General features: G+C 39.1%; 1 protein-coding gene and 1 pseudogene across 1 annotated transcript; one reads left to right on the forward strand and one right to left on the reverse strand.

Annotated features, from left to right (window-relative positions):
• Positions 1-4,883: 4,883 nt before the first annotated feature.
• On the reverse strand, positions 4,884-7,017 carry LOC127232647 (eIF5-mimic protein 2-like; annotated as a pseudogene).
• Positions 7,018-12,642: 5,625 nt separating this feature from the next.
• LOC127232715 (acidic mammalian chitinase) lies at positions 12,643-25,315 on the forward strand. Its single transcript, XM_051198914.1, has 9 exons — positions 12,643-12,839; positions 17,703-17,759; positions 18,451-18,616; positions 22,086-22,210; positions 22,386-22,509; positions 23,011-23,196; positions 23,975-24,094; positions 24,180-24,321; positions 25,057-25,315. Exons 1-9 carry the CDS (start codon positions 12,763-12,765, stop codon positions 25,299-25,301), a joined length of 1,242 nt encoding a protein of 413 aa, XP_051054871.1. The 5' UTR covers positions 12,643-12,762; the 3' UTR covers positions 25,302-25,315.
• The last annotated feature ends 2,605 nt before the right edge of the window (positions 25,316-27,920 follow it).

Here is a 27,920-nt window from a genome sequence, read left to right on the forward strand (position 1 = left end):
TACATGTTATTTCTCAGGCCAATGAGTAGAGAGTCACATCATTTCATGAGTTGAAGACAATCTTGTTCTGAATCTCAGAAAAAGCACTGATCATAAGAGTGCATAGGCAGGGACTGTGGTAATCAGATTTGAAAGCCACATATCTGGACAATGCATGGGATAACAGCTGCTAGGCAGGGCCTGCTATCATAAGAGAGAGAATAAATAATACAGATTGTTCACTAAATATAATTTGCAAAGAATTCCCTTGGTAATGTGGCACGATTAACACAAGAACTTTGGTTGTTGCAATGTAGTAAGAATGAATAAGGACTTCACTGATAAAGATCTTAGATGTACCTGCCAACAAATAAAGAAGTAAATGTAGAAGTTATTTGCTGTAGCTGAACTAAAATGCTGCAGCTCTTGGGCTGTGATTATGATGTGTTCAGGCACCATGCCCTAGTAAGAACAATTACTAGTGTTTACTTAGCACACAACCATCAGGCATTATTCTGAGAAGTTTACATTCATCTACTTATTAATTCTCACTCGCACCTGATGAGGTAGCTACTGTTGTTTCCCCCATTTTGTTCACTTGGAAACAGACATGGAAGGGAAGCTGTCAGGTGACCATTTTTCTCCCGTGGAGTAAATGGATTGTTTGTTAGGAGCCAAAAGTCTTCATGTTAGTTGGAATGTGTTATATAGCTGATCTATGCCTTGGCTGGCTTGTTGTGAGCTGGGATGTACATTCCTTTCCTGTCACTTCTCAGAGTCGTTTTCCAGAGTCAGTAAGATGATAGACTGGATAAAGCACCCTTTCACAGAGAAGAAGTTACCATGCTGATGCCTTCCAATGCTTTTCCTGTTGTTTTTTTTGAGAGACTTTTATGTTGGGCAGGTTGTCCTATATCTCAATCTGTGGCAAAGGATTATATTAAAGTCCTGATGCTACTGCCTCTACCTTCTAAATACTGCAGAATCACTGTGTGTCATCATGCTTGCATAATAATTATTTTACAGATTTCCATGTAGCTATTTTCACCATTAGATTTTTTTTTTTTGGCTTAGTGGTCCCAATCCTTAAACTTAGAGAGTTTCTAACTCTAAAATAATCAATGTATTTTGTTTTAAGTCAAAATATAGAGAGGCATTCAGAGTTTCCAAATCATAGAGAAATAAAGCAGGAACAACTTGATGGTCCATTACTGGAGTTCATACCACTCACCACTGTTAGCACAAAGAGCTGACCTCAAGCTGGCCGAGGATGAATGACTGAAGGAGGCTTCTGTGACAGAACAGCTTTTGTGAACCAGTGATTCTATTAACAGTAATGTTTTTCTGTATTTCATTCTTTAAAATCCCCCCTTCAGATTCCAGAGCCATTGAGGTCCATACAGCCCCAAGCTGTGGCCTGGAACATGCTCCCCTTCACTCTCATTTATAAGATCATTGAAGCCCGATGAAGGAATGGAGATTGCAAGGAAATGGCAGACCCTCAAGGAAAGGAAACTTACCTTCACAAGGAATAATCCCAAACTACTTAGTTTGTATTTGAAGATAAACAAAAGTTTTAAAGGAGAGGGCGAAAAAAAATCAAGAGGGGAGACTATGAGTCACCAGCAGAGTTGAGAGGGTTCATTAATGTGGAGGGAGGGCTGCTCTCCCAAAGCTTACCCGTGTACCTGCTCCTCCTCTCCTGTGCTTTATCAGATTCTCCTTGGCTTTGATTGCTTTACATGCTTTACAGTGTTGATCTTGGCAGTTCTCAGTAAGTTCAAAACTGTTTGAGGGCTCAATATTGACAGGGAACAATACTCTTTTGATTTCCCTTAGTTAGACTGGCCTTAAGCCCAGAAACAGCTCATATGCTCCATCGTGGAGTAGATTATTAAAAATTTATGTATAATGGATTTGATAGATTTTTTTGTCTTGCTTTGCTTTGCTTTTTTTGAGACAGGTTTATTCTGTGTAGTTTTGGCTGTCCTGGAACTTACTTTGTAGACCAGGATGGCCTTGAAAGAGATCCCCTTGCCTCTGATTCCAAGTGCTGAGATTAAAGTCATTCAAAACCACTATCTGGCTGGATTTGATAGTTTTATGTATAATAATTTGGTAGTGAAGTAATTACTTGACCACTTCTTTCACTCTTTGGTATTCAAGAATGTTAATTCACCTCACGTTCATTCATTTGTTGATGTAATTTTTTTTTACTCATTGTATGAATAAGGATCATTTTTAAGCAAAGGTATTTCATTCTTCTTATTGTCCACAACTTTATTAACTCTTTCCCTTCAATTATTTTCCTATTCCCATTCCTCTTCTTTCTTCTGGCCTCTATCGCCAAAGTGGCTTCTCTCAGTTTCTCTATGCTTGCGACTCTTCTCCTACTAGTGTTTCATCCTGAGGAAATGTTGGCTTCAGTATTCAGCATAACACACTGGCCCTCATTCATGTTCATGAGTCTAGTGGGTGATGATATTCTGTTGGTTCTTTCCTTGAGACCTCCTCTTTATATTTAGGTCTCTGTGGATGGCTTCAATATTCTGTCCACTTAAGATCCTACCACATCTTTTTAGTACTTTTCTTTTCTCTGCTCTCCATATCACTGAGACCCATAGTGCTCTTTCACTGACCTCAGATTCTCCTTTCTTCTTAGGATCATCTGCCCCATTATGCATCACCACTGCTCTCAGAGATGATCACTGTGGATACTCTAGCTCTTTAAACTGAGTCTGTATGTGACCCAAATTTCATGTGGATGGTTGGGGATGAGGTTGAATGATTCCTCACTGGCTCATAAGGAGAGGTCTTTCTCATGATCTGCCACCAGGACTATCCTGCCTTGTCTCATCTCACCTCTTTGGGGTCATCACCTTGTTAGTCCTTCAATATAAGTCATCTACACTAAATGACTCTATTCATGATGAAAAGCACTCTTCTATTTGTTCTTGTTGAGCCTATGAAGATCATAGAATATCCTGTATTCTGCTATGCCTGAGAAGAGGCAGATCAGTGCTTCCACTATTCCTCCTGTGATCGTGACTACTGCAAGTGACCATCTCCTTCATTTGCTTCTTTGGCTTCGGTGCCTTTGAGCCATCTTATCTATCTTGATCTTTTTGTACTTTTAAAACTTTTCTTTGCCTTCAAATACAAGCTAATGAATCAGAGATTATTTCTTTGGAACAACGTGTGAAGATAAATTTCCTTTCCTGGTGGGTTTGCCATCAGATTGTGGGCCAGTAGAAAGGATGAAGTGTGGAACCAGAGGAAAGGGCCATATAGGTGGAGATTCAAGTCATTCCCACTGCTAAACTTCAAACTCTTCCCAACATATGTTAGGTATGAGGAACCAGAAAGGTTCATTAACTGCATGAACTTTTTGAGATTGTAAAAGTAGCACACATATGCGAACACATATGCAACTTTGCACAACAGTTTCTCCCTTTACAATTTGTATCACCTTGATCTCATTTTGTTGTCTTATTCCTCTAGCTAGAACTTGAAGTTCAATATTGAAAAGACATGGAGAGAGTGGACAGCCTTGTCTTGTTCCTGATTTTAGAGGTATCATGTTGAATTTATCTCCTTTTAGTTGGCTGTTGGCTTACTATATATTGCCTTTATCATGTTTAGGTATGTCTCTGTTATCCTGTTATCCCTGCTCTTTCCAAGATCTTTTTTTTTAATTTAAGGATGGACTTTATTTAAAAAAATTCTTTTTAGGACTACAAATTACAAAGAAAAAGCAGATCACTACACAGAATCTAATGAGTACATTTGCCTGTGCATAAAACTTTACAAAGTCATTCATTTTACAAATTCACCTCACATGTCAATGCTTTTGCTACAATGTTCTCAAGGTTACTATATCTTTATTTCAAATTATATTCCATGTTATTCTCTCAAGGTAAATTTTAAATACCAAATTATTTGCTTCTAAGAATGGCACCTTCAAAAATGGGCAATTTCCACTCAATCTCTGGTGGCATTATTCTAGACTATTTTCTTTTACCAATTAAGAAACTTCCAAAATGTTCACTTTTAGCCTTTCCAAAAAGGTGGCTACATTTCCCCCCTACAAACTACAGATGGATAGCCAAAAGAAAAGCAATGAAAAAAGCAGCCATTAAAATAAATGGATTATTCATTTAAAGGAAGTATTTGGCCTATGGCAATAAAAAAAAAAAAAAAAAAAAAAAAGAAAGGCAAAAATGGTAAAATTGTAACTAGGGTATGTTAATAGGTATTTGAATATAGCAAAATGAAGTCAGGCCCATATAAACAAGTGGGAGACGGCTATGACTGTCCATCACCTGTATAACAGGAAATGGAGTAATGTTTAGATACAGTTAGAACATGCTCACCTGAAACACTCACAACAGTCTTATGGGTTAGTGACTCACAGTCCTTTGGGAACCCTTTCCTCACAGTCTAGCTGTGTCTTGAGTAGAATGTCTGTATGAAGAGTATCTACTTTACTCACCTGGAAAGATACAAATGAACACACAACTTTCTAGGAATAAGCTCAACTTTCTTCTTCCTACTCTGCCATGTGTGAGTTCTCGAACTCAAGTTTGCACTCCAGAGAGCAAACAACATCTGGGGTTAAAAATACAATAAAATGCTCACATACAACCAATTGTCCAAACACTCCAGAGTCATGTTATAGATTCAATTGTTTACAGGATTTTCACTGATGAACATGGCTCTGGGCATACTAAATTATCACACAAATTTTGGACACTTTTACAGTTTAATTTGCAAACAGATTTTTTTGTAACAAATTATTTTTAACTAAATCATATCTTTAAAACTGTTTATATAGAAAACCCTGGGAATAAAGTGAACTGTTCATTGTAGAAGGCCTTTCATCACATGTAGAAAATACATGTAGAAGGTAACTGACAAACCAATGCGACATCAGATTCAGTTCTACAGCCCCTGCAGCTCCTTACACATGGCTTCAGAAACCAAACCCACGGTTTCCAGGAACCATAAAAACAGTTAAAATAAAAATTGCTGTGAAAGCCCTTACATCATGCTTGATATAGGGAGGTAGGAAGATGTAAGAACCAGGACACATGAGACATGACATTTTATCTACAAGTCCTGTTTGCTTTACTGAGGATGTTGTTTCAAAGTTCCATCACCTTCTTCACCTTCAGACTCCGATTCCTCTTCAGCATTTTTATTTATTTATTTATTTATTTATTTATTTATTTTTATTTAATTTTATATAACAAAGTCCAATTAAATGAAAACAAACATTTATACACAATATTTGGGAATTTGGGCGTCGTTCTTTCCAAACTACTTCCTGCTGGTAAGGGGCGCTGTCTTGGGGGATTCGAAGAAGATTCAGATATCCTAGCTGTAGTCTGTAGGGCTGTTTTGTCCAGCTGTTTGGAATGTAGGATCAGCTTGTACTCTGTTTCAGGCGGTCTGGCGTGATCAAACCACATTAGTCTGGAAGGAATCCACATCTTTTCATTTTCTGTGGAAACAAAAATAGAAATACTTTTCCCCAGTAACTTGTTCTTCAACTTAAATTTTGGAGTCAAAGCGTTTTTTTTTTTTTTTTTTTAAATTTATTATTTTACATGTCGATCCCAGTTCCCTCTCCCTCCCTCCCTCCCTCCCCTTCAGCCCTCCCTCCCTCCTTCCCTCCCTTTTGCCCTCTCTCCCCTCTCCCATGCACTCTAAACACCCTCCCCTCCCAACCCCCCACCACAATACCATATGTAGGGGAATGCCATCCAGTTGGGGTCATGTAGATTTGACAGGTCCTATGAAGTAGGGACTAGGGCTTCTCTCCTATCTCTAGAATACCTCTTCAGCATTTTTGAGCCATTCTACAAATTTCTTCATCTGCTCAAGGAAGACATTTTCCCCCTTTGCAACACGTGCATCTTTATATCATTTCAGAATGGGCTCTTCACTCAGGACTTCAGTTTTATGAAAAAGCACCACTATTTTCTGGAAGGCTTTCATGAAGTGAATGTTGTCATAGCAGTACTCCTGAATCTTCAGTAACAAAGTCAGCTCAGACTGACCCTAGGTAGTAAAGGCAACGAGCAGAGGGCTATATTGCTTCAAGTGCTTGATGGCTTGTTCTGCTACAAGCTCCTCCTTTTTGTTCATTCCACGGTGCTCATCACGCTTGACCAGACTGTCCGTCTGGTTCTGGGTTATTTTTTTTCATCTCCTTCTTGACATACAAAATTATGTTCTTGAAGGGATTCCCCGTGGGATATCTGCTCCTGAAACGCCTTCTGGAGTTCCTTCTGCGCCCTGATGGTCTGCTGGTTGCAGAATACTCTGAAAGCTCTTTGAAGCCTGCTTCAGTGAAATGCTTGGTGAAGTGCTCCGCACTTTGCTTATTGGCAGGGAACAGCTCCATCAGTCTGTTGTCCATGCTGACTTTATGGAGACTTGCAGCCACTGCATTGATGTCTTTTTCATTTACCCATGATTTAAAGAGCTTTACAGCAAATGCTGCTAAAACCCCCTTCTTTAACAAATTTCTCATCATAAAGGCTGTTAAGAATGGATGCATTAAGTGTTCTATTAGCCAGAAGAACCTCTGTCAATATAGCGAGCTTGTTCCTCTCCAACTCTGAAAATACCTTTAGGAAGAGCAATTAACTTTTTAACTTCATCTTCAAAACCTTTCTCCAGGTATTTGTAGCACCTTATTAACTTGGTCTCTAGGTCTTCTTGTGCTGCAAACACACAGCCATCTGTGCGCAACATGCCATCTTCCAGTGTCCCCCCTAGGGCCAGCATTTCCCCAGTCACCAGAATGTCAAAGAGTATTTCTGCACAGCGGTGGCAGTCAAGGTTTGTTCCAGAAGCATCAAGAAACTTAGCTACTGCTTCCAAATCAGTACCAGTTTCAGTTAAGCCTTGAATAATACAGTCTTGAAACGGAGTATGGTCAAACATCTCTTTTTCATCTCTTTTTCTGGTTTTAAAATGCTGGCCTGATAGCATTGGTTTTTGCTGCTTTTGATTATTCATAAAAGACATCCAAATTTAAGTTGAAGAGAAAAGAGCTGGCGGCAACTGTGGCACTGTCTCTTCTGCCTCTCCAAGACTTTTATCATGAATTGGTGTTGGATTTTGTCAAAGGCTTTTTCAGCATCTAGTGAGATGATCATGTGGTTTTTCTTTTTCAGTTTGTTTATATGATGGATTACATTGATGGACTTTTGTATGTTGAACCATCCCCGCATCCCTGGGATGAAGCCTACTCAATCATGGTGGATGATATTTCTGATGTGTTCTTGGATTTGATTTGTCAGTATTATTGATTTTTTCTGCATCAATGTTCATGAGGGAGATTGGTCTGTAGTTATCTTTCTTAGTTGTGTCTTTGTGTGGCTTGGGTACCAAGTTAATTGTAGCCTTGTAAAAAAGAGTTTGGTAATGGGTAATGACCCTTTTACAAATCAAAACCACTCTGAGATTCCATATTGCACTGATCAGAATGGCTAAAATAAAAAGAAAACCAACTACTGCTTATGCTGAAGAGGATGTGGAGAAAGGCAACCACTCCCCAATTGCTGGTGGGAGTGCAAACTTGTACTGTGGAAATTAATATAGTCATCTCAGAAAATTACGGATCTACCTACCGAAGACCCTGCAATACTGTTGTTGGGCAGATACCCAAATGATGCACTCTCATACCACTAGGACATTTGATCAACTATGTTCATAGAAACATTATTTGCAATAGTCAGATCTTGGAAACAGCATAGATGCCCCTCAACTGGAGAATGGATAAAGAAAATGTGGTATATTTACCCAATGGTGTATTATTACTTAGCAGTAAGAAACAACGGCATCCTAAAATTTGCAGGCAAATGGACAGAACTAGAAAAACCATCCTAAGTGTGGATGCCCAAAACCAGAAAGACAAACAGATGGAAGCAGATGCAGTAATCCACAACCACGAATGGACCATGCTCCTGGAGTTCACTCAAAGTGAGGGCAGAGCAAAAATATGAACAAAAGAGTTAAGATCACGATGGGAATGATAACAAACTTGACTTCCTTAATATAGGTGATAAAGGTGTGACTGGGATACTATAAGAGGTCAATGGCAGTGGGTCCAAGATCTAACTCTAATGCACAAACTGATTTAGTGGAGTCCCTTCTCTCTTTTTTTTATCTTTAAAATACAATTTTATCTCTTTTATTTTTTGCATCATTTTCAATCAAAAGGTGTTCTTTATTCTTTTTAATTTTTTACTTTTAATTAAAAACATAATTGTATCATTCTTCTTTTGTTTCTTCCCCACAACCCCTCTTATGGCGCACACTCCTCAAATTCATGACCTTTCTTTCTTATTGTTACATATGCATACACGAATAAACACAGCCTGCTGAGTCACATATATGTATATATATGTATAATTTTTCTTATTTTACATATTGATTCCAGTTCCCTCTCCCTCCCTTTCTCCCATGTCCCCAACCCCCTCCCATCCCATTCCATGCCCCCACTCCATAGGGAGGGTGATGTCTTCCAGGAGGGATCATCAAAATCTGTCAAGTCATTTGGAGCAGGGTCTAGGCCCTCTCCTCTGCCTCTAGGCTAAGGGAGTATCCCTCCATGGGGAATGTGCTCCCATAGTCCTTTTGTGCACCAGGGATACATCCTGGTTCCACTGTCACTGCCTTACCCTTACACTGCCAAGGCCTTCTAAATGAGACCCATGTTCAGAGGGTCTGAGTCAGGTCAATGCTGGTTTCCAAGCTATCAGTCTGGGGGTGGGGTTCCTTGAGCTCCCCCTTGTTCAGGTCAGCTGTTTCTGTGAGTTTCTGTAGCCTGGTCTTGACCCATTTTCTTATCACTCCTCCCTCTCTGCAACTGGATTCCAGGAGTTATGCTCAGTGTTTAGCAGTGGGTGTCTCCTGTTTCCATCAGCTACTAGATGAGGGCTCTATGGTGGTATATAAGTTAGTTATCAATCTCATTATCAGGGAAGGACATTTAAGGTAGCCTTTCTAATTTGCTCAGATTGTTAGTTGGTGTCAGTCTTGTAGGTTTCTGGACATTTCCTCACAGATGGGGGAAGGGACTAGTCCCCCAGAACACAGGGGAAGTGGGGGGGGTTAGTGAATGGAGAGAGAAGTAGGAGAGAGGGGGAGGAGAGGAAAACACATGTGACTAGGAAGATTGATTCAGGGTAGGAATAGGAGACAGGAAAGAGAAAGAGAGAGAGAGAGAGAGAGAGAGAGAGAGAGAGAGAGAGAGAGAGAGAACATACAAGAGGGAGCCAATATTGCTTTGAAGAGAAAATTGAACCCAAAGAAAATTCTAGAGACCGACAAGACTACCACCAACTAACAATTTGAGCATCTGTGGAATGGCTACCATAAATGCCCTTCCCAGATAATGAGATCAACAACTAACTTATCCATGGAGCCCTCATCCAATACCTGTTGGAAACTGAAACAAACACCCATACCTAAAGACTGAGTCAAACTAGAACCTAGATGCAGGCGGAGAGTACAAGACCAGATTGCAGAGACACATGGAGACAGCTGACCTGAACAAGGAGGAGCTAATGGGTCCCCTGACTGGTAGCTGGGAAGCCAGCATGGGACTGACCCTGTATATGGGTCTCAGCCAGAAGGACTGAGCAGTCTAAGGGACCTCAGACAGTGGAACCAGGATGGATTCCTTGTGCACAAAAGGACCTTGTGAACAAATCCCCCATGGGAGGGCAGGGGAAACGGCAAAGAAGTCCTAGTCCCTACTTCAAATGACCTGTCAGGTCTACATGACCCCACCTGGATGGCATTGCCCTACACATGGAATTGGGGTGGGTGGATGGGAGGGGAGGGTGGTCAGGGTGCATGTGAGGGGGCAGAGAGGGTAAAAGGGAGGGAGGGAGAGGGAACTGGGATCGACATGTAAAATAATAAGTTAAATAAAAGAATAGTGCTATTCTCAGAAATAGTGAATACAACATTTTGTCTAAAGGAGATATTTACTAGAAGGAATGGCAGATCAGAATTAATTTCCAATCCATAAAGTCTTAAACCAAATTACCTAATAATTATAACTTGAAAAACATTCCTAAGAACAGGTCTGGGCAGAATATTTAGGATGCATCCCCCAAAGAGGGAACATTCTTTAGGCATAGGCTATACATGTTACATGTGGAAGTTCTATAAAAAAAAAGATTTCAAAAACAGCTAATAATTTCCAAAGGCTTTTAGTGTTTACTTTGCAATAAGAACATTCTTTACTGCCAGGTACGAAATGTCCACAAAATGAAATTTAACTTCAGTATATGTACAGGTGTTTGTCCATACTGGTAACTGCCAAAAAAAGCTATTTATTGAGTTTAAAGGTCATGTCTAATGCTCTGCATATCCCTTCTAAAGAGACATGGTGTTATTTAGTCTGCACAGTGCAGGAAAAGTGATGACATTGGTGAGAAAAGTAATCAATACAATCTTCTGAATAGATATGTGAATTTAATGATTAATCATGTACACTTCTTCATTAAACACTGTACATTTAGAACCCTTTGTGATACGTAGGCACTCAGATGGTATAAAAAGCCATTTGAGGCCTGCTGGAGCAGTACTGAAGACACCATGGCCAAGCTCATTCTTGTTACAGGTGAGTCTGAAATCTTGCCTTGTGTCCTTTTTTTCTCAGGATCACACAACCATGAAGCAGTCATTACAGTACATCTCTATACTTTCCCTTTATTCCTTCCTCACGTCAAATGTCCTTCCCTCATACAATAAGTCTTTCTCTTGTTCTCAAAGCTCATGCCACTGTCATGGCCCTGAAAACAAGTCTCACTGTCTTTCAATACTTGTCTTACTCTTTCCTGGCCTGTCCAGTCGTTCATTGATTTTTCTGTATGACCTGCCTTAAATTGATACTATGTTCATTTATTTCTTTGTGTCCTGGAACTAGCTCTGTTGGAGATAAAAACAACAGGAATCTACTTAGGGCCATGCTGTTAAGTAGTTTTTAGAGCCAGTTCACATCTAAACTTACTAGCTGCTCTAAATTTGTGCTTTAGGAACTTTGTTATTCTTCAAAGCCTTTTCCAAAGGGATACCAAAGTCCAATATATAAAAGAAGCAGTGGCCCAGTTCTCTTGACAGTGGTTCAAGCATGTGGTCCCAGTACTCAAGTGGCACAGATAGGATGTTCTCCAGATCAAGGCCCGTCTGGGCTACAGAGTGAGATAAAGCCCAAAAGAAAGTGCTTCATTGAAGCCTAGGTGAAGCATCTGGAGGCATTCATATCTTCTCAAGCAGAATTTCTCTGAAGGTGCTTCCAACATATTCCCATAGCTCAACTCTCTGCATTAGTGGATGTCTTTTCTGTTGAAGTTCTGAGCTCAGATCAGTCTTGGGAAATGAGACACAGCTGACTGCTTGGTCACTGAGTGCAGTGAATTTAGAGCAATTTCAGTCAGCCCTGCTTCGTAGATAGTAGACTTCACATTCACAAAAAAAAAAAAAAAAAAAAAAAAAAAAAAAAAAAATATGACACAGAATACAGACCATTACTCAGAAAGGGTAATGACTATTTTTGACCATCTGGTAAAGTATAGATCAAAGAATGTTTGCTGAAAAGATAACCTTTTTATATACGTGCCAAGTTGCTTTTTGCTGTCACAACACTTGGTAAGCAGGATGGATCATAAGGTCCTAGAGTTCTATCAGAGAGAATTCAGGAAGTTGGTTCAGAATAAATATGTGTTCTCTCTCACTAGGTCTGGCCCTTCTGCTGAATGCTCATCTGGGTAAGTCACTAATTCCATGTTTTACTGTTGACAAAATAATTACCTACCATAAACTCAAAAATCTGAATTTACAGAAAGCTGTTGTCTGATTAATGTAATTAAAAATACACCCTGGTGAAGTCAGATGTTCTTTATGGGACTGCTCAATCATGACACTGAGGCTTAGACTTGTTCCCAACTAGTTCTACAACTTAAATTATCCTGTTCTTATTACTCTACCTGCTATTATGTGGCTTTTAGTTCTCTCCCATTCTGTACGTTTGACCCGTTTACATCTCACTTGCATCACTCTTGCTGCTAGATTCTATCTTCTTAGTTCCTCTCTCTGATTGGAAGTTCTACCTTTCCTTTTTTTGCCTAGCTATTGGCTATTCCGCTTTTTAGTAAATGAATCACAGTGATATGTCTTCACACAGTGTACAAATAACAAGCAACACTCCAGTATTACTCAATTTGGAAAAATGTAACAAGAGACAAAATGTATTAGAGAGGAGAGAGAGAGAGAGAGAGACAGAGAGAGAGAGAGAGAGAGGTTTGTTTTGTGGTGAGTAGACTTTTAGCTTAGCTGTTACTGAGATCCTCTATAGTTTGACCACCTAAGAGTTTTATCCACTGAGCTTCATGGAACCATTGGGCTTGAAGAAGTATGATCATTTGTCTTAGAATAAGCCTAAGCTTTCCCAAGCTCTCAGAATGAATCTGTACCATCTCTTGCCTTATCTGTAAGAGTACTCACAAGTCACCTCCACCTGGAGATCAGGCCTATGAGGTGGGGAGAGAAACAGAAGCAAAGCCCAAACTTTTATCATAGCTCAGTGATATCTGTACCAGACCATCATATTTTTTTTAAACCACTACAGGGTCTGCTTACAATCTGGTATGCTACTTCACCAACTGGGCCCAATATCGGCCAGGCCTGGGGCGTTTCACACCTGATGATATTGATCCTTGCTTGTGTACTCACCTGATCTATGCCTTTGCTGGTATGCGGAACAATGAGATCACCACCATAGAATGGAATGATCTTGATCTCTACAAAGCTTTCAATGGCCTGAAAAACAGGTAAAAGAAAGGGGAAACATCTAAATTGGCAATTTTTGGACCAGTAGTTGCCAAGCACCAGTGCTTCTGAAAATGTTATTCATAATTTATTATAACAAGGACATGCTTTATCTGTCTGCTGTCTGTCTATCTATCTATCATCTATCTTTTATTTATTTGAAAATTAATTTTGAGAGTTTGTATATAATATTCAAATTGTAACACTTCCTTCTCAATCCCTCCCAGATTTTCTCTCTTTCTCTACCCATGCAACTTTAGTGTCTTCATTTTTGTTTTAAACTCACTGAGTTTAATTTGTGCTGTCCATATATTCTTGAGTGTGTGGGACTCCACTGGAATATGGTTTACCTATAAGGAGTCACACTTTTAAAGAAAACTGACTTTCCCAGAGGTCATCAATTGGCATTAGTGTTTCACCTAGGGATTTGACATTTATGCCCACTCTCCCTTTCCATGCTGGCATTTTGTCTGGGTTGAGAATTTGGATATCTTGTGAATGCTGTTCTAACTGCAGTGAATTCATATGTAAATTTTCCATGTTGTATCTGGATGGACACTTTAATTTTAGTTCACAGTCTCTGTTTTGTAAGGTCTTCCTACCCCTTCTTCTGTGATTATTTTCTGTTTGATTTATGTCCTGCTCCACATGATGAAACTTATACATGGCATCATTATCAGGACCAAGAACTTGTGGAAGACAGGTTATTTTTATTTCTTGTTGATACAAATGAATGTATGCACCAATGTTCTAAAATAAGAACAATTTGTATAATGGTTCATGTGAAAATTAGCAAATACATTACCTTACACATATTTATAAAATAATATGTACTTCAATGGGTTTTCAAAATAGTATACTGTGATGAGTAAGGTTTTTCCCCTGGTTGGTCTGTCAGGTCCCACTGCCTCGCCAGCCCCAAATAACACACAGAGACGCTGTATTAGATATAAAGCTGTTGGCCTTTTTCTAATGTTTCTTATTGGCTGGCTCTGTCTTAATGATTAACCCATTTCTATTATCTAAGTATTTCCACATGGTCTCATCTTATGGGAGAGAGGGGCTGGTGTTCTTCTCTCTCCGTCCTCCATCCTGGATCTCTTCCTTAATACTTCCTCTTTCCTCCTTGTCTCCTAGTCCCGCCTATCTTGCTTTCCAATTGACCGACAGTGCTTTATTCATTAACCAATAAGAGAAACATGTTTACAGAATGTCATCTCCCATCATCTCCTCTTTTTTGTCTAAAATAAAAAGAATGGTTTTAACCTTAGCATAGCAAAATATATCACACAATAGTTATCAAATAAGAATTACACTTAACAACATGTAGTCCACTAACATTTAGCAAGACTTAAAGAAAATATTTCATCATCTATCCTATCTTTGTAAGTCTAAAGTCCTATATGTAACTTATTTCTAATCTTAACTAAGGAAAACTATAACCATAGCTGTCTTCAACTCCATTAAAGACCACAGAAGGATAAGGAACTCTAGAAATGACAGACATATCTCACTGCTTGGTCAGTCACCCGAATTTCTTCTCTAATGTTCCATCTTCAGTCAATAGTGCATCTGGCAGACTCTTCAGCAAAGCAGTAAACTTTAAACTGTCCACCTGTATTGGCAGTTTGTCAGTCACTTTTCTCTGTGTCCTTCAGACTGTCTGGCAGACTTTTCCATGAAGCAGGAACCCTATAGTAATGTCCATCTTGTTTCAGCAGTCACTTTCCTGTGGGTCCTTCATGTCCAGTTTATACAGCATAAAGTCAAACAGTCCAGACAATAGCCCAAATGGCTAGTCTTGCCATATTGGAAGTAAACTTCCTAATTCATTTCTCCAAGTTTCATTTTCCTTTCTGATGCAGGTGGTGTTTCCAGGAGCAGTTGTGCCTCACTGATAAGAAAAACCCTAAACCATTTTAAATGCCATATTCTGTAGGTCTTTGTTCTTTTGTTTATAAAACCCTTTATTAAGCTTTTCTTAAGTTTTAAGTGGGAGCTCTTCAGTCCACGTTGGGCGCCATTATGTTATGAGTAAGGTTTTTTCTCTGGCTGGCCTATCAGGTCCTATTGCCTCGTCAGCCCCATATAACACACAGAGATGCTGTGTTAGATATAATTCTGTTGGCCAGTTACTAGTTTCTTACCAGCTAGCTCTATCTTAATGATTAACCCATTTCTATTAATCTAAGTACTTCCACATGGTCTCATCTTACTGGAGAGAGGGGATGGTGTCTTCTCCATCCTCCGTCTTGGATCTTCTCCCTTCCACTTCCTCTTTCCTCCTAGTCTCCTACTCCTCCTGTCTATCTTGCTTTCCTATTGGCCAACAGTGTTTTATTCATTAACCAATAAGGGAAACATATTTACAGAATGACATCTCCCATCAGTATACAGTGCTATAAATTAGAGACACTGTGTTGTAAAGATAAGCTCTTGAATTCATTCTTCCTACCTTACTAAAAGTTGGCATTTGTTGACCAACATCTCTTTATTATTTCCTTCCCCTGCCTAAACATGATTACTTCAGTATGATAGTTTTTGCTTTATTTTATCATATTTTGTTTTGTCATGTTTAGCTATATCTTAGAAATTTGATCTGTTCTAATGAGAGACAGAAAGGTAGTAGATACAGAGAGGGGAAGAGAGGGGCACTAGGAGTAGTAGAGGGAAGAGAAACAGTAATCAGGATATACTGTATGATAAAAGAATATATTTTCAATAAAAGGAAACTTCTATGAGTTCAAATATTTTAGATTCTGTTTATAATGGAGTTCTTATGTTATTTGTTATTTTCAGTTAACATATCTTCTAGGTTTAAAATATTGTTACAAGTGGCAGATTTTATTCTTTTTAAGATTGAATAATATAATTCAGTGCATATCACAACACATACTTTTTAAAGGTTCACTCTTTGCTGGACATTTACAGTGATTATGTACCTTGGATACCTAAAAATAATGCGACAATGACTATGGAAGTGCTATTATCTGCCTGAGTCATTGGTTTTACATAATTTGGGCATAAACTTAAGTGGGTTACTATGTATTGCAATAATTCTACTTTGAAATTGTTCAGGAATCTTCATATTTGCATATAATGTTTATAGACATTTACATTCCCACCAACTGTGTTCAAATGCTCTCTGTATTCTCTACATAATTGATAATACCAGTTATCTATTCTGTTTTTGATAAGAGACACTCTCAATACTGTTTTATTTTGCACTTGTTTTTATGAGTAATAGATTAACCTATTTTATATACCTTTTGGGACATATGCAGTCTTTTCAAAAAATGTTACCTTGTTACTGAAATGAGTTTTTGACATATTTGAGGTAGCATCCCTAACAAGACAACAAATTTGTATATATTTTCTCCTATTCTTTAAGCTGAAAATCAATTTACCTAAAGGTCCAGTTAATCACTCATGGGGATATACTTAAAGGACTCTACATCTTACTACAGAGACACTTGCTTATTCATGGTCATTGCTGTGATAATCATAATAGCCAGAAATGAAAGACAGTCTAGATGTCCATCAACTGATGAAGAGATAATGACACATTGCATATTTATACAATATAGTATTATTCAGCTGTCAAGAAAAATGAAGTTTGCAGCTAAATTAATGAAGTTAGAAACCATAATCCTGATCAAGTTAACCCAGACCCAAAGGACAATCATCACATGTTTTCTCTTATATGTAGATGTTAGATTTAAGATATGTGTGTTTAGCTACAAAGATTACATAATAAGAGATCAGGTAAGAGGACAAAATCTTCCAAAGAAAGGAAATAGAATATAGTTTTATAAAGAGACCAAAAGGAAAGTAGAATAGTAGGATTAACTGGGTAAGGAGATGGGGGCAGAAGAAAGGAGGGAATAACAGGAGAGACAACTAACACTAAAGACTTTTTGAAAACTCATATGGAGATCTACTATTGTAGGTCTCTCTCTCTCTCTCTCTCTCTCTCTCTATATATATATATATATATATATATATACATACATACATATATATATATCTGCATATATGTGTATGAAAAGATTTTTGTCTTTTAGTAAGGATAGATTATTTTATCATACAATATATCCTGATGATAGTTTCTCCTTACTCTACCCCTTCCATTCCTCCCCACTTCTCCTATATGACCTGTATACTCTGTGTCTCACTGGTGACTCTTTCCTTCTTTGTCCAAGCATTCCCTCTACCTGAAAACCTTGCCTATCTATTGGTCATGTAGCTTTTTATTAAACCAATCACAGTGACTTATCTTTACACATATCTCACATTTCTCCCTTTTTGTCTAAATGAAAAGCAAGGGATTTGACTCTGACATAGAATAACTTATAAACAATAAGAGTAAATATCAGGTAAGAATTATCTGATTTACAATATCCATTTGTACTTGGCAATTTCAAAGAAAATATTCTGTTATTTATCCTATCTTGGTATAATTTACCTTCTATCTGATTATAACTATCTGGTCCTCAGCTCCACCAAATATCCAAGAAGGATATGATATTACTTGAGTAAACAAAGTATATTATAAGCAACTTCCAAAAATATAGAAATGAAAAAGACAACTGGCAACCTGGATAGTCATCCAAAGTTCCTCTGCAACACTGGATCATCCATTCTTTGGCATATATACTTAGAGTATTTGGCAGACTTTTCCATGAAGCAGGAATTTTGAAGGACTGTCCTGACTTATCTTGGCAAAATTTGACAATCTTTTTCTTTGTGTCCTGGTTGTTCAGTTTGTACAGCATACTGTCAGTAGTCAAGATAACAACAGTTTTAAATGGCAGGATCCATGGATTTAAAAATTTCTCTGATTATCTTTTTTTTTTTTTTTAAAGGAACAGCAAATTGAAAACCCTCTTGGCCATTGGAGGTTGGAACTTTGGAACTGCCCCGTAAGTTCTCTTTAGAAAGCCAAGTGTCCTTTAAAAACTATGTAGCCCAGCATGATCCCTGTCCTTTTAGACTTCAAAACTTCAGTGGGGTATTAAGGATGTTCATTAAGTTAATATCTAACTTAATAAATTACCATGCAAGATCATTAGTACTTATTAGAATTTTAGAATGACTATTGTGGCCTTCATAAAGCTAAATTTGGATGAATATTTAGGGAATGTCATCCTCTGAGCTTTAGTTGCCTGCTTTGAAAGAAGCCTCTTCATAAAGTATATGGAAAGCACAAAGTCTGATGAAGGTTGTGTTTATCTTTTGTCTGTCTTTCTGAGAAAGGAACAGAAGGCCAAGTATATCAACAAGTCTTACAAAAGTACACATGAACTGGGGCATATTTGAAGACACAAAATTGTCTGTGAACTTAGTTTGGCATTCAAAATAATAAGGGCAATTTGGTAAAAAACGTCTGAGTTGGGAGTGGGGAAGAACAAACAAGATAAAGTGAATGCTGAGATACTGTGGCTGGCAAGAATAGTGATTGCAAAGAGAGAAAAGGAGAGCCCTGGAACATGCTTTTATCCTCAATCAGATCCTGGACGAGGACTGTGAGGCAGAAATTGAACTGCAAACACTTTTTATGCCAGTTTGTAAAGAACACGAAGACTTACTCTTCTTTATTTGAATTTTCTCCAGTTTCACTGCCATGGTCTCCTCTTCTCAGAACCGCCAAACTTTCATAACTTCAGTCATCAAATTTCTGCGCCAGTATGGGTTTGATGGACTGGATCTGGACTGGGAATACCCAGGCTCTCGTGGGAGCCCTCCCCAGGACAAGCATCTCTTCACTGTCCTGGTGAAGGTGAGGAAAGCAGGAAGAGATGGTATCCCTATAATATTCAAAGCCTATTTTTCCCAAAGAAAACTGGGTGTTTGTACAGCAAAACCAACCATGACTTTAGAATTATGGAATCCTAGCAAAGCAAAGGTCTATAGATACCATGCATTATTGCGGTTTAATAAGGATCAGGATAAAGAAAAAGGTGGAATAGATGTTTATTCAGGGAGAAATAACTTGCAACTTAGACAGATTTACACCAGCAAGTTCCACCGGATGCTCTCCTCTCCGCATCCCAGCAGCAAGAGAGCTTTCCCCAACTCCTCTTCCATCAGTCACTTCCATCCCTAGCTCCACCTCCAATGGGCATGGTCAGTGCCACAGAAGGAGACAAAGTGAATATCCTACTACAATGCATTTCTTGAACAAGCTATTTATTGAATATTACTATGCTGTTTTCAGAACCATTTTCATTTCATCTAACATTCACTCTATAGTAAAGGTTATTCAAGCCTTATGGTCTTCATTTTACAGATAAGTACCGAAGGTACTGAAAACATGTAAGTAATTTGGAAATCACACTGATAGTGTGTGCTGTCTGTTACTGAGTCATTGCACAAAAAAATGTATACTGTTATTGAGTAATACATGCTCTGTGTCAGTTATTTAGCAAAAGTCAAAACCAAGGATAACTGGAATCTTGACTTTAAAGAACACACATCTGGGGAATGGAACATAAGCCACAACTCTAGCACATTCTGATGAATGCTGTGATAAAGTTCTACAGAATCCAAAACCAAATGAGTGCCCAATTCTGCTCTTGGGCAAAGTCAATTCAGTGAGGATGGAAATGACACAAAAGAAGATAGATTTGTGGTGCCTGTAAGAACACATAGGTGGCAAGAATCAGATCATGTGGAGACTTTTACATTAAGTTAAGGAATTTTGAACTTGCTTAAGGACACTGGAGATCTCTGAAACATTTTATGTACTGGTAAGTAAAACCAGACTTGTATGTTTTGAAATGATTATTTTTGGATTAACTATGAATCATGAATTAGGAGTGCAAATGCCAGATACAGTAGGAATTCAATGAAGTAAGTTAAGCAAGGGGTAACCAAGGTCCCAACAGTACCCTAACACTGGTAGGAGAAGAGAATACCTACAGATATATAAAGAGAAAAAAATCTCAGTAGCCATTTGGTTTAAAGTTGAAAGGATTCCTAGTTTTCTGTTTTTGAGGACTAATTTCATTGTAGTGCAGTTGGTATAGTCAGGAAGAATAAGAAGGGAACTGGGAAATTTAGCTTTAAATATGAATATGAGATATGTGGAATAACCACAAGGAACTGACTGAATATCGACTTAGAGGGTATAGTCAAGAACACCACTGAACCCATCAGCAAGGGTACATGATTGCCAAGAAAAGTAAGTGGAATGATAAAAGCAACAATTATGATGTTATAAAATAATTTTCAGATTAGGGAAGAAATTGGCAGTGATTAAATTGATCCTTTACACCACAGCAGTAAGAAAACCTGTTTACTGAGTACATTGAAAGGGGAAGCAGTGATTTGAGCTCTGCATATAGTATAATAAAGTGCGTTGCATGTTGAAGTTGTCTCTGTTTTGGAGATGTATTTGTTACCCAAAGGTAAATATGTTAGCAGGCAGCTTCTGGGTGTGTAGTTTCCACCATGTGAATGAGTGTAGTCCAGATTATGAACCTGCTAAATAAACACATCATTTCCTGTTATACCATCTCTTCCAAACAAACCAAGCCTAGAAAATTGAGGAGTACTAAAGTTAAGGTAACCCTGGCTGATCATAGTTCTTCAGTAGACATAGATTTTGGTTGCAGGTGTAGGGTGAGGTAGTATTGTGGTTTTGTTTGGCATGCTCAGTTAGCAGTTTGGTAGAAGGCACTGGTTTCCCCTTTGAAATTTCTGGACCAAGCATGTGAAAATATCCTGTCTATTTTCTCACCTTTTAGTGACTTCACTACAACATGGGTTTCAGACTTTCTTCTAAGGTAGATTATTTTCTAAATCAATTCATGTATCAGGTCATCAGCTGACTTCAGAATAACTTCGATATTGGCCTAGTGAGATGCCTCAGCAGGTAAAATTTTCTTCAAAGCACGAGAACCTGAGTTTCCAGAGCCCACATAAAGGCCAAATGCAGTAACATACATCTGCAATCCCAGGGCTCCTATAGAGATGGGAGGTGGAGATAGGAGCATCCCTGGAAGCATGTGAATCAGCTAGTTTGGCATGCACAATAGCAAAGAACAGAAGGGACAGCACCTCAATAAGGTAGAAGCTGAGGACAGGTATTTGAGGTGATCACATGTGCTTTCACTCACACACATGATTATGAACAATTCATGTGTGTATATGTATATGTTACATACATGTATGGGGTACACATGAATGTGAGGTGTCATTCCTCAGACACTGTCCACTTTGATTTTTGAGCCATATTCTCAGTATCCTAAAAACTACAGAGTAGTACTGTCCAGTGAACCCTAGGGATCTATCTGTCTCAGTTTCCTCATTACCAAGATTAACAAAAAACATACCACTTCGTTTTGCTTAAGCATTTTAAAATATGTGTTCTGTGGGAATTGAACTATTGAACTCAAGTCTTTCTGCCTGCATGGGAAGCACTTTAACAATTGAGATATCTCCACAGACCCACTTCAGTTTTTGTTGAATAGCTCCAAAGATCAGAAATAGTACTCTACTCTTAGTTAAGACAAGACTATAATAAATTATAACACGTAATCACTGGCTGAAGTTCTGCTCAGTGAAGTGACAGAAAATAAAACCACAGACCTTACAGTATCTGGGCTTAACATTTGAAGACAGACAAAACAATCTGCTTATAAATGTTCTCCCAGCTAGTTTTTTCAACCACAACCTACACAACAATTTTCAGAGGTGTTCCATGAATACCCTCTGATGACCCAAATAATGCTATTATTTGAACTCAAGTTAGTACTTGAAATAAATGAGAGTCATATAGAGTGCAGGTGAATTAACATCTGGCACTGAGTTGAACCTGTTACTCTGCCACCACCACCTTTATCAGCAATTTATTGAATGATGTGTTGGTGTTGTAAGGTGTATGGAAACAACTTTCTATACCACTGAAAGCTAGATTAAGGGCACTACAGAGAATGTAGCTTCAATATGGTATGATACAAATGAGCTCTGACTGGTCATCTGGGACCTTGGATCTTCTCATGACCCAGACAGACATTAACTTTCTGTGAGACCCTGGTGAAAATTTCCAATTCCTATGCATATTGTATAGCTGTGATTTTTGAAATCAATGCCATCTGTGCTATTGACTTTATTAAGACATTGATAGACTAAAGTCAGACAAAAGTGTTAAAATTACTATGGAGAAGAAGGAAACTGTGCAGATATGCATTTATTTTATATACGTGTCTGAAATTAACTTCAAACATACTTGTGTTATTCTGCAGGAAATTCGTGAAGCCTTTGAGCAGGAGGCTATTAAGAACAGCAAGCCCAGGTTGATGGTTACTGCGGCTGTAGCTGCTGGCATTTCCAATATTGAAGCTGGCTATGAGATCCCTGAACTTTCCCAGTGAGTGATGCACTTATCCTAAATTTCTGTGGGAACCATTCCAGCATTATGTTTTTCCTAGAGGTGTCTTATGCTGAAAGACCTTTTCTGTGCACTTGCTTTGGAAAATTTTCTTTGTCTGCCTAGATGTGAGAAACAGTAATCACAAATGATTTCACATCTTGCTACTTACCAGGTACCTAGATTTCATCCATGTCATGACTTATGACCTCCATGGTTCCTGGGAGGGCTACACAGGAGAGAACAGTCCTCTATACAAACTCCCTACTGAGACTGGCAGCAATGCCTACCTCAATGTGGTAAGACACTACAGGAATTCAGACTGGTGGTGAAGTAAATCTTATGGAAACTAAGGTCCCAAATTTACACAAGCTCAGTAGCTATCCAATTTATTTTTTATTTATTATTATTTATTTTTTTATTTTACTTATTGATCCCAGTTCCTTCTCCCTCCCTCCTTCCCTCTCTCCCTCCCTCCTTCTCTCCCTCCCTCCTTCTCTCCCTCCCTCCTTCTCTCCCTCCCTCCTTCTCTCCCTCCCTCCTTCTCTCCCTTCCTCTCATTCCCTGTGACCACCCTTCCATCCCATTACCCCCTGCTACTCCACAGGGAGATCTTCTTAAGATACTGACCATATCTCATTAACTTTAATTTTATCAAAAGTGTTTGAAAAGAAAATATCAAGAAATAAATCTATTGGTCATGAACAGCATGTAATTTGTCTGCTAAAACAGGGAGCTAATATAATTAAGCACTGGCCATTGGCTGTTTGTGTCCTGTGCCTAACCTACTGCCATTACAGGATTATGCCATGAATTACTGGAAGAACAATGGAGCCCCAGCTGAGAAGCTCATTGTTGGATTCCCAGAATATGGACACACTTTCCTCCTGAGTAATCCCTCCAATACTGGAATTGGGGCCCCTACCTCTGGTGCTGGCCCTGCTGGCCCCTATACTAGGGAGTCTGGGTTCTTGGCCTACTATGAGGTCAGTAGATTGGCTGTGTACTGCTTTGTGAATTTCACACCAACGTTGTACATAGCCTTCAGTTTAGGATCTCCTGGATCTGAGTGTTCATTTTGTCTAGTACCTACCTATAGTAAGCAGTTTACTCCTGGCGTTTTAAGTGTTTGGATAATATACTTCTATATTTAATCCAAATAATACTCTTTCAAGCAAAAGATCATATTATTAAGAACATTTATAGCACAGAATGAAGTAAAATAAATATATTCCTCTTTCTATTATGGATTCCAAAAATCTAGTATTAAAATATGGATAAAATATAAGAATTTGACAAATAACTCAATCTGGAAATAATAGGTCAGTGGTAGAGCTAGAATGCACAAAGCCCTGGTTTTAAACTCTAGTACTACAGGACAAAACAAAGTAGGATCATGCTGTACAATGATTTTTCATGAAAAAATTTTCCAGGTTTGGTTCCTCACTCCTTTAGTTTGAACATCCAGGAAATTGAAGCAGGATGATCCTAAGTTCAAAGCTACATATAATGGGATTATATCTTAAAAAGGAAGATGGGGTATGGTGTAGTTCAGTGATAGAGCATGTACTGAGTATGATCAGGTCCTGAGTCCTACCTCCACCACTGCAAAGGTGAATACAACTCAATTTTCTTTACTACAAACAAAACTGAATTATAAAATTGAGAAAACTCCAACTGAGGATGTGAAAGGAAAGAAATTAATTGGTTTATTTCTTTTATGGGATTAATATTTAAAGGGTTTAAATTTCTTGATTTCTAAAGATTTGCACCTTCCTGAGAAATGGAGCGACTGAGGTTTGGAATGCCCCCCAGGAAGTGCCCTATGCCTATAAGGCCAATGAGTGGATTGGCTATGACAATGTCAAGAGCTTCAGTGTCAAGGTAAGGTCAGTTCTTTTGATTTGTTGACATCACAGCACCAAGACTCAGGAATCAAATTAATCTTACATCTCCTATCTTTAAACAGACTCAGTGGCTTAAGCAGAACAATTTTGGAGGTGCCATGATCTGGGCCATTGACCTTGATGACTTCACTGGCTCTTTCTGTGGCCAGGGCAAATTCCCTCTGACCTCTACTCTGAATAAAGGCCTCGGTGTGCCTACTACAAGTAAGTGACAGCATAAGTATGCAAAGGGTGTATTACTAATATCCCTTTATTAATTTAAAGGCATTCTTGACATGCTCATCCCCATTGCTTGGAAGATACTCTTCCCATTCCATTCCATTTCATTTGCTCAGGTTAAAGACAGCTATGGACCTTCCCTAATTCTCAGTTTATAAGGGAATTATGGGAAAGCAGACCTAACTTTGGAGTGTGTGGGATCAGATCTAGGAGTTCAAGGTTTGTAAGAGTCTGAAGAAATTGTGCTTACTTTTATCATACAAATCTCTACGTGTGTCCCATAGTGTGTGTGTGTATGTGTGTGTGTGTGTGTGTGTGTGTGTGTGTGTGTGTGTGTGTGTATCTGTATGTCCCTTAATGCACGTATGTGTTATTCAATGTTCTGCTTAGGGTCCTGTGAAGAATTTAACAGGAAGCGTTCCAGTGCTCTTATATATCAATTACTCAGGGAATGTCTCAACCTCTCTAATTGTCTGTTTGTGCAAACTAGGTCTTTTTTGAATGCCTTAACTGGCAAAAGAGAGAAAAATAGAAAACTGGCTGGATCGACACTTTTTCCTAATTCTTGATATACAATTGTCTTCGAGTCTCTTCTGTTGTGAGACTTCGACTAATTGCATCCTCTCTTGGCAACAATGTGCCTAGGTTATTTTTGCTTCTAGGTGAAGTTCTCTGCCTCACAAGGCCAACCAGTCTCCTCTCTCTATTTGTACATTTCAGGTTGCACAGCCCCTGATCTGCCTACAGAACCAGTGACCTCTCCTCCAGGAAGTGGGGGTGGGAGTGGGAGTGGGGATGGGAGCTCTGGAGACAGTGGATTCTGTGCTGGCAAAGCTGATGGTCTCTACCCTGTGGCTGGTGACAGAAATGCCTTCTGGCACTGCCAAAATGGAATCACATACCAGCAGCACTGTCAGGCAAACCTTGTCTTTGATACCAGCTGTAATTGCTGCAATTGGGCATGAACCTGACTGTGTCACTCTACTCCATACTTCTGTACTTTCCTTTATTCCTTGCCAAAGACATCTTGCTTCCATCTAAAGTTATGTAATAAAATTGGCAGTCAAAACATGGGTGTTCTTGATTTTTCATGATTTTGTGGAAAACTTTTTTTCTATTTAGAAACACCTGGCATATATGGGCTGGAGGGGGGGGAGAATATGTGATGACATGGTGGAGCCAAGACCCTATAGTTTTCTACCCGCTCATGTCCATCTCCATGATGGCTTAGGCTATGGAAGGTATTTGATGTCTGGTGGCGGGTCAGCAGCCTAAAGACCATTCTCAAGGACTGTGGAGGATATGCAATGTTGCTTGAAATCTAAGACTTTGTTCCACTTCTTCTAGAGATATGGTGCTGTTCTAGCACCACTGAAATTGGAAGCAGTAGCTAGATATATGCCATGGACTCTTCTTGGGGAGCCTGCCTAGCAAAAGAGGCTTAGAGGTGTCTTTATCAAGAGTATCAAACTGACTCCTAATGATTTAGTGCCCAACACTTCATCAGAGATGCTTTGTTCTGTCATAGATAAAAATCAACACAAAGACACACAACTGGTCAATATACAGAAAACAAGAAACTGATATGCTTAGATCTAAATGTGACATCTGTATCACAACCCCTATAGTCCCCCGGAGGCTCAGGGATAATTGCAGAAGAGGTTCTCAAGAGTTTGTAATAGTAAAACAGTGGGCGAAGAAATACAAAGAAACATTTCTGGACACTACAGAGCACCTGCACAAGTGAATTCACAACAGTTGTGACAGTACACTAAAAAACAACTAGCCAATAAGCACCCCTCCATAGACTGTGCACCAGCTCTTGCCTCCAGGTTTCTTGCCCTATTTGAGATTTTGTCTGGCTTCCATCAGTGATGGACTATGGTGTGGAAGTGTAGCCAAATAAACCTTTCCCCCTTCGGTTTACTTTGGTTATGGTGTTTCATCATACCACCAGAAACACTTTTGTTATTATTAAGATTTATTTCTATTTAAATTAAAAACAATCTTATTTTATATACCAATCCAATTTCCCTATCCCTCCTGTTTTCTCAATTCCCCCCACCAAACCCCCAATCCCACCCCTTATATTCCCTAGGAAGAATGAGGCCTTCCGTAGGGGATCATCTAAGTCTCACTCATCATTTGCAGCAGGGCCTAGGCCCTCCCCCATGTATCTAGGCTGAGAGATATCCCTTTAAAGGGAATGGGATCCCTAAGTCTATTTGTACACAAGGGATAAATATTGGTACCACTACCCTAACCCCATAGACTGCCCAGGCCTCCCAACTGAGACCTACATTCAGGGGGCCTGGTTCAATCCTATACTGGTTCCTCAACTGTCAGACTTGGGTCTGTGAGCTCCTACTTGCTCAGGTCAGCTGTTTTTTTTTGTGGGTTTCCCCAGCATGGTCTTGACCTCTTGATCATCACTTCTCCCTCTCTACAACTGGATTCTGAGAGTTTGGCTCAGTGATTAGCTGTGGATCTCTGCTTCTGCTTCCATCAGCTACTAGATGAAAGCTCTATGATGGTGTTTAAGGTAGTCATCAATCTCATTATAGGGGAAGGGCATGTAAGGTAACCTCTCCACTATTGTTAGATTGTTAGTTGGGGTCATCCTTGTGGATCCCTGGGCATTTCCCTAGTATCAGATTATTGATGTTTAATAAGAATCAGGAGAAACAAAGAGGCCAAATAGATGTTTACTCAGGGAGAAATAACTTACAACATAGACAGATTAACACCAGCATGTTGCTGGTCCGAAGGATGCCTCCAGATATACCCCTGTCCCTATGCTGCAAGCAAGAGAGCTCTCTGAGCCCCCTCCTCAGCCTTAGTTCTCCCAGGTCACCTCTACCCTGTTTCCACCCCCAATGGGTGTGGTCTATGCCACACATGCACAAAAGGTGAATATCTCACTATAAATTACCCTTTTAGTCTAAAGAAAAGATTTGGACTAGATACACAACTATATACAAAACAGTGAATAATAAGTATGCTCTAAGACAAGGAAAATCAAGAACATACAAACTTAAGACCTAACTATCTAGTCCTAGGGTGAAGTCGAAACAGGGTTTACAATAGAGTTGTCCTAAGCTGGAAAGCTTAAGTCTAGTACCTAGTATATATAACTAGGGAGAGAGTATAATAGTTGTGATAATTTATTCTTCAACCTCAAAGAACTAAGAAGGAAAATAACAATACTAGGGTAGGCAGGAAGTGCGGATGGGCAACTTCCAAAAGGTGCAGCAAAGACAGAAACAGCAGGCTACCTGGACAGTCACCCAAGGTCTCACAGTGGCATTGGTACAGCCAGTTTTGGCTAAGGCCTAGAGTACCTGACAGACAACAACAAAAGCAGGGAGGTAAAAAAGCTGTCTTACAAAATGCTCCACATCCTTAGCTATCAGGGAAATGCAAATCAAAACAACTTTGAGATACCATCTTACCCCTGCCAGAATGGCTAAAATTAGAAACACCAGTGATGACTTATGTTGGAGAGGATGCGGAGAAAGTGGAACACTCCTCCACTGCTGGTGGGAGTGCAAACTCATACAGCCATTTTGGAGATCAGTATGGTG

The sequence above is a fragment of the Phodopus roborovskii genome, unplaced genomic scaffold (assembly GCF_943737965.1).
Source record: "Phodopus roborovskii unplaced genomic scaffold, PHOROB, whole genome shotgun sequence".
In the NCBI taxonomy this organism is placed as follows: Eukaryota; Metazoa; Chordata; class Mammalia; order Rodentia; family Cricetidae; genus Phodopus; species Phodopus roborovskii.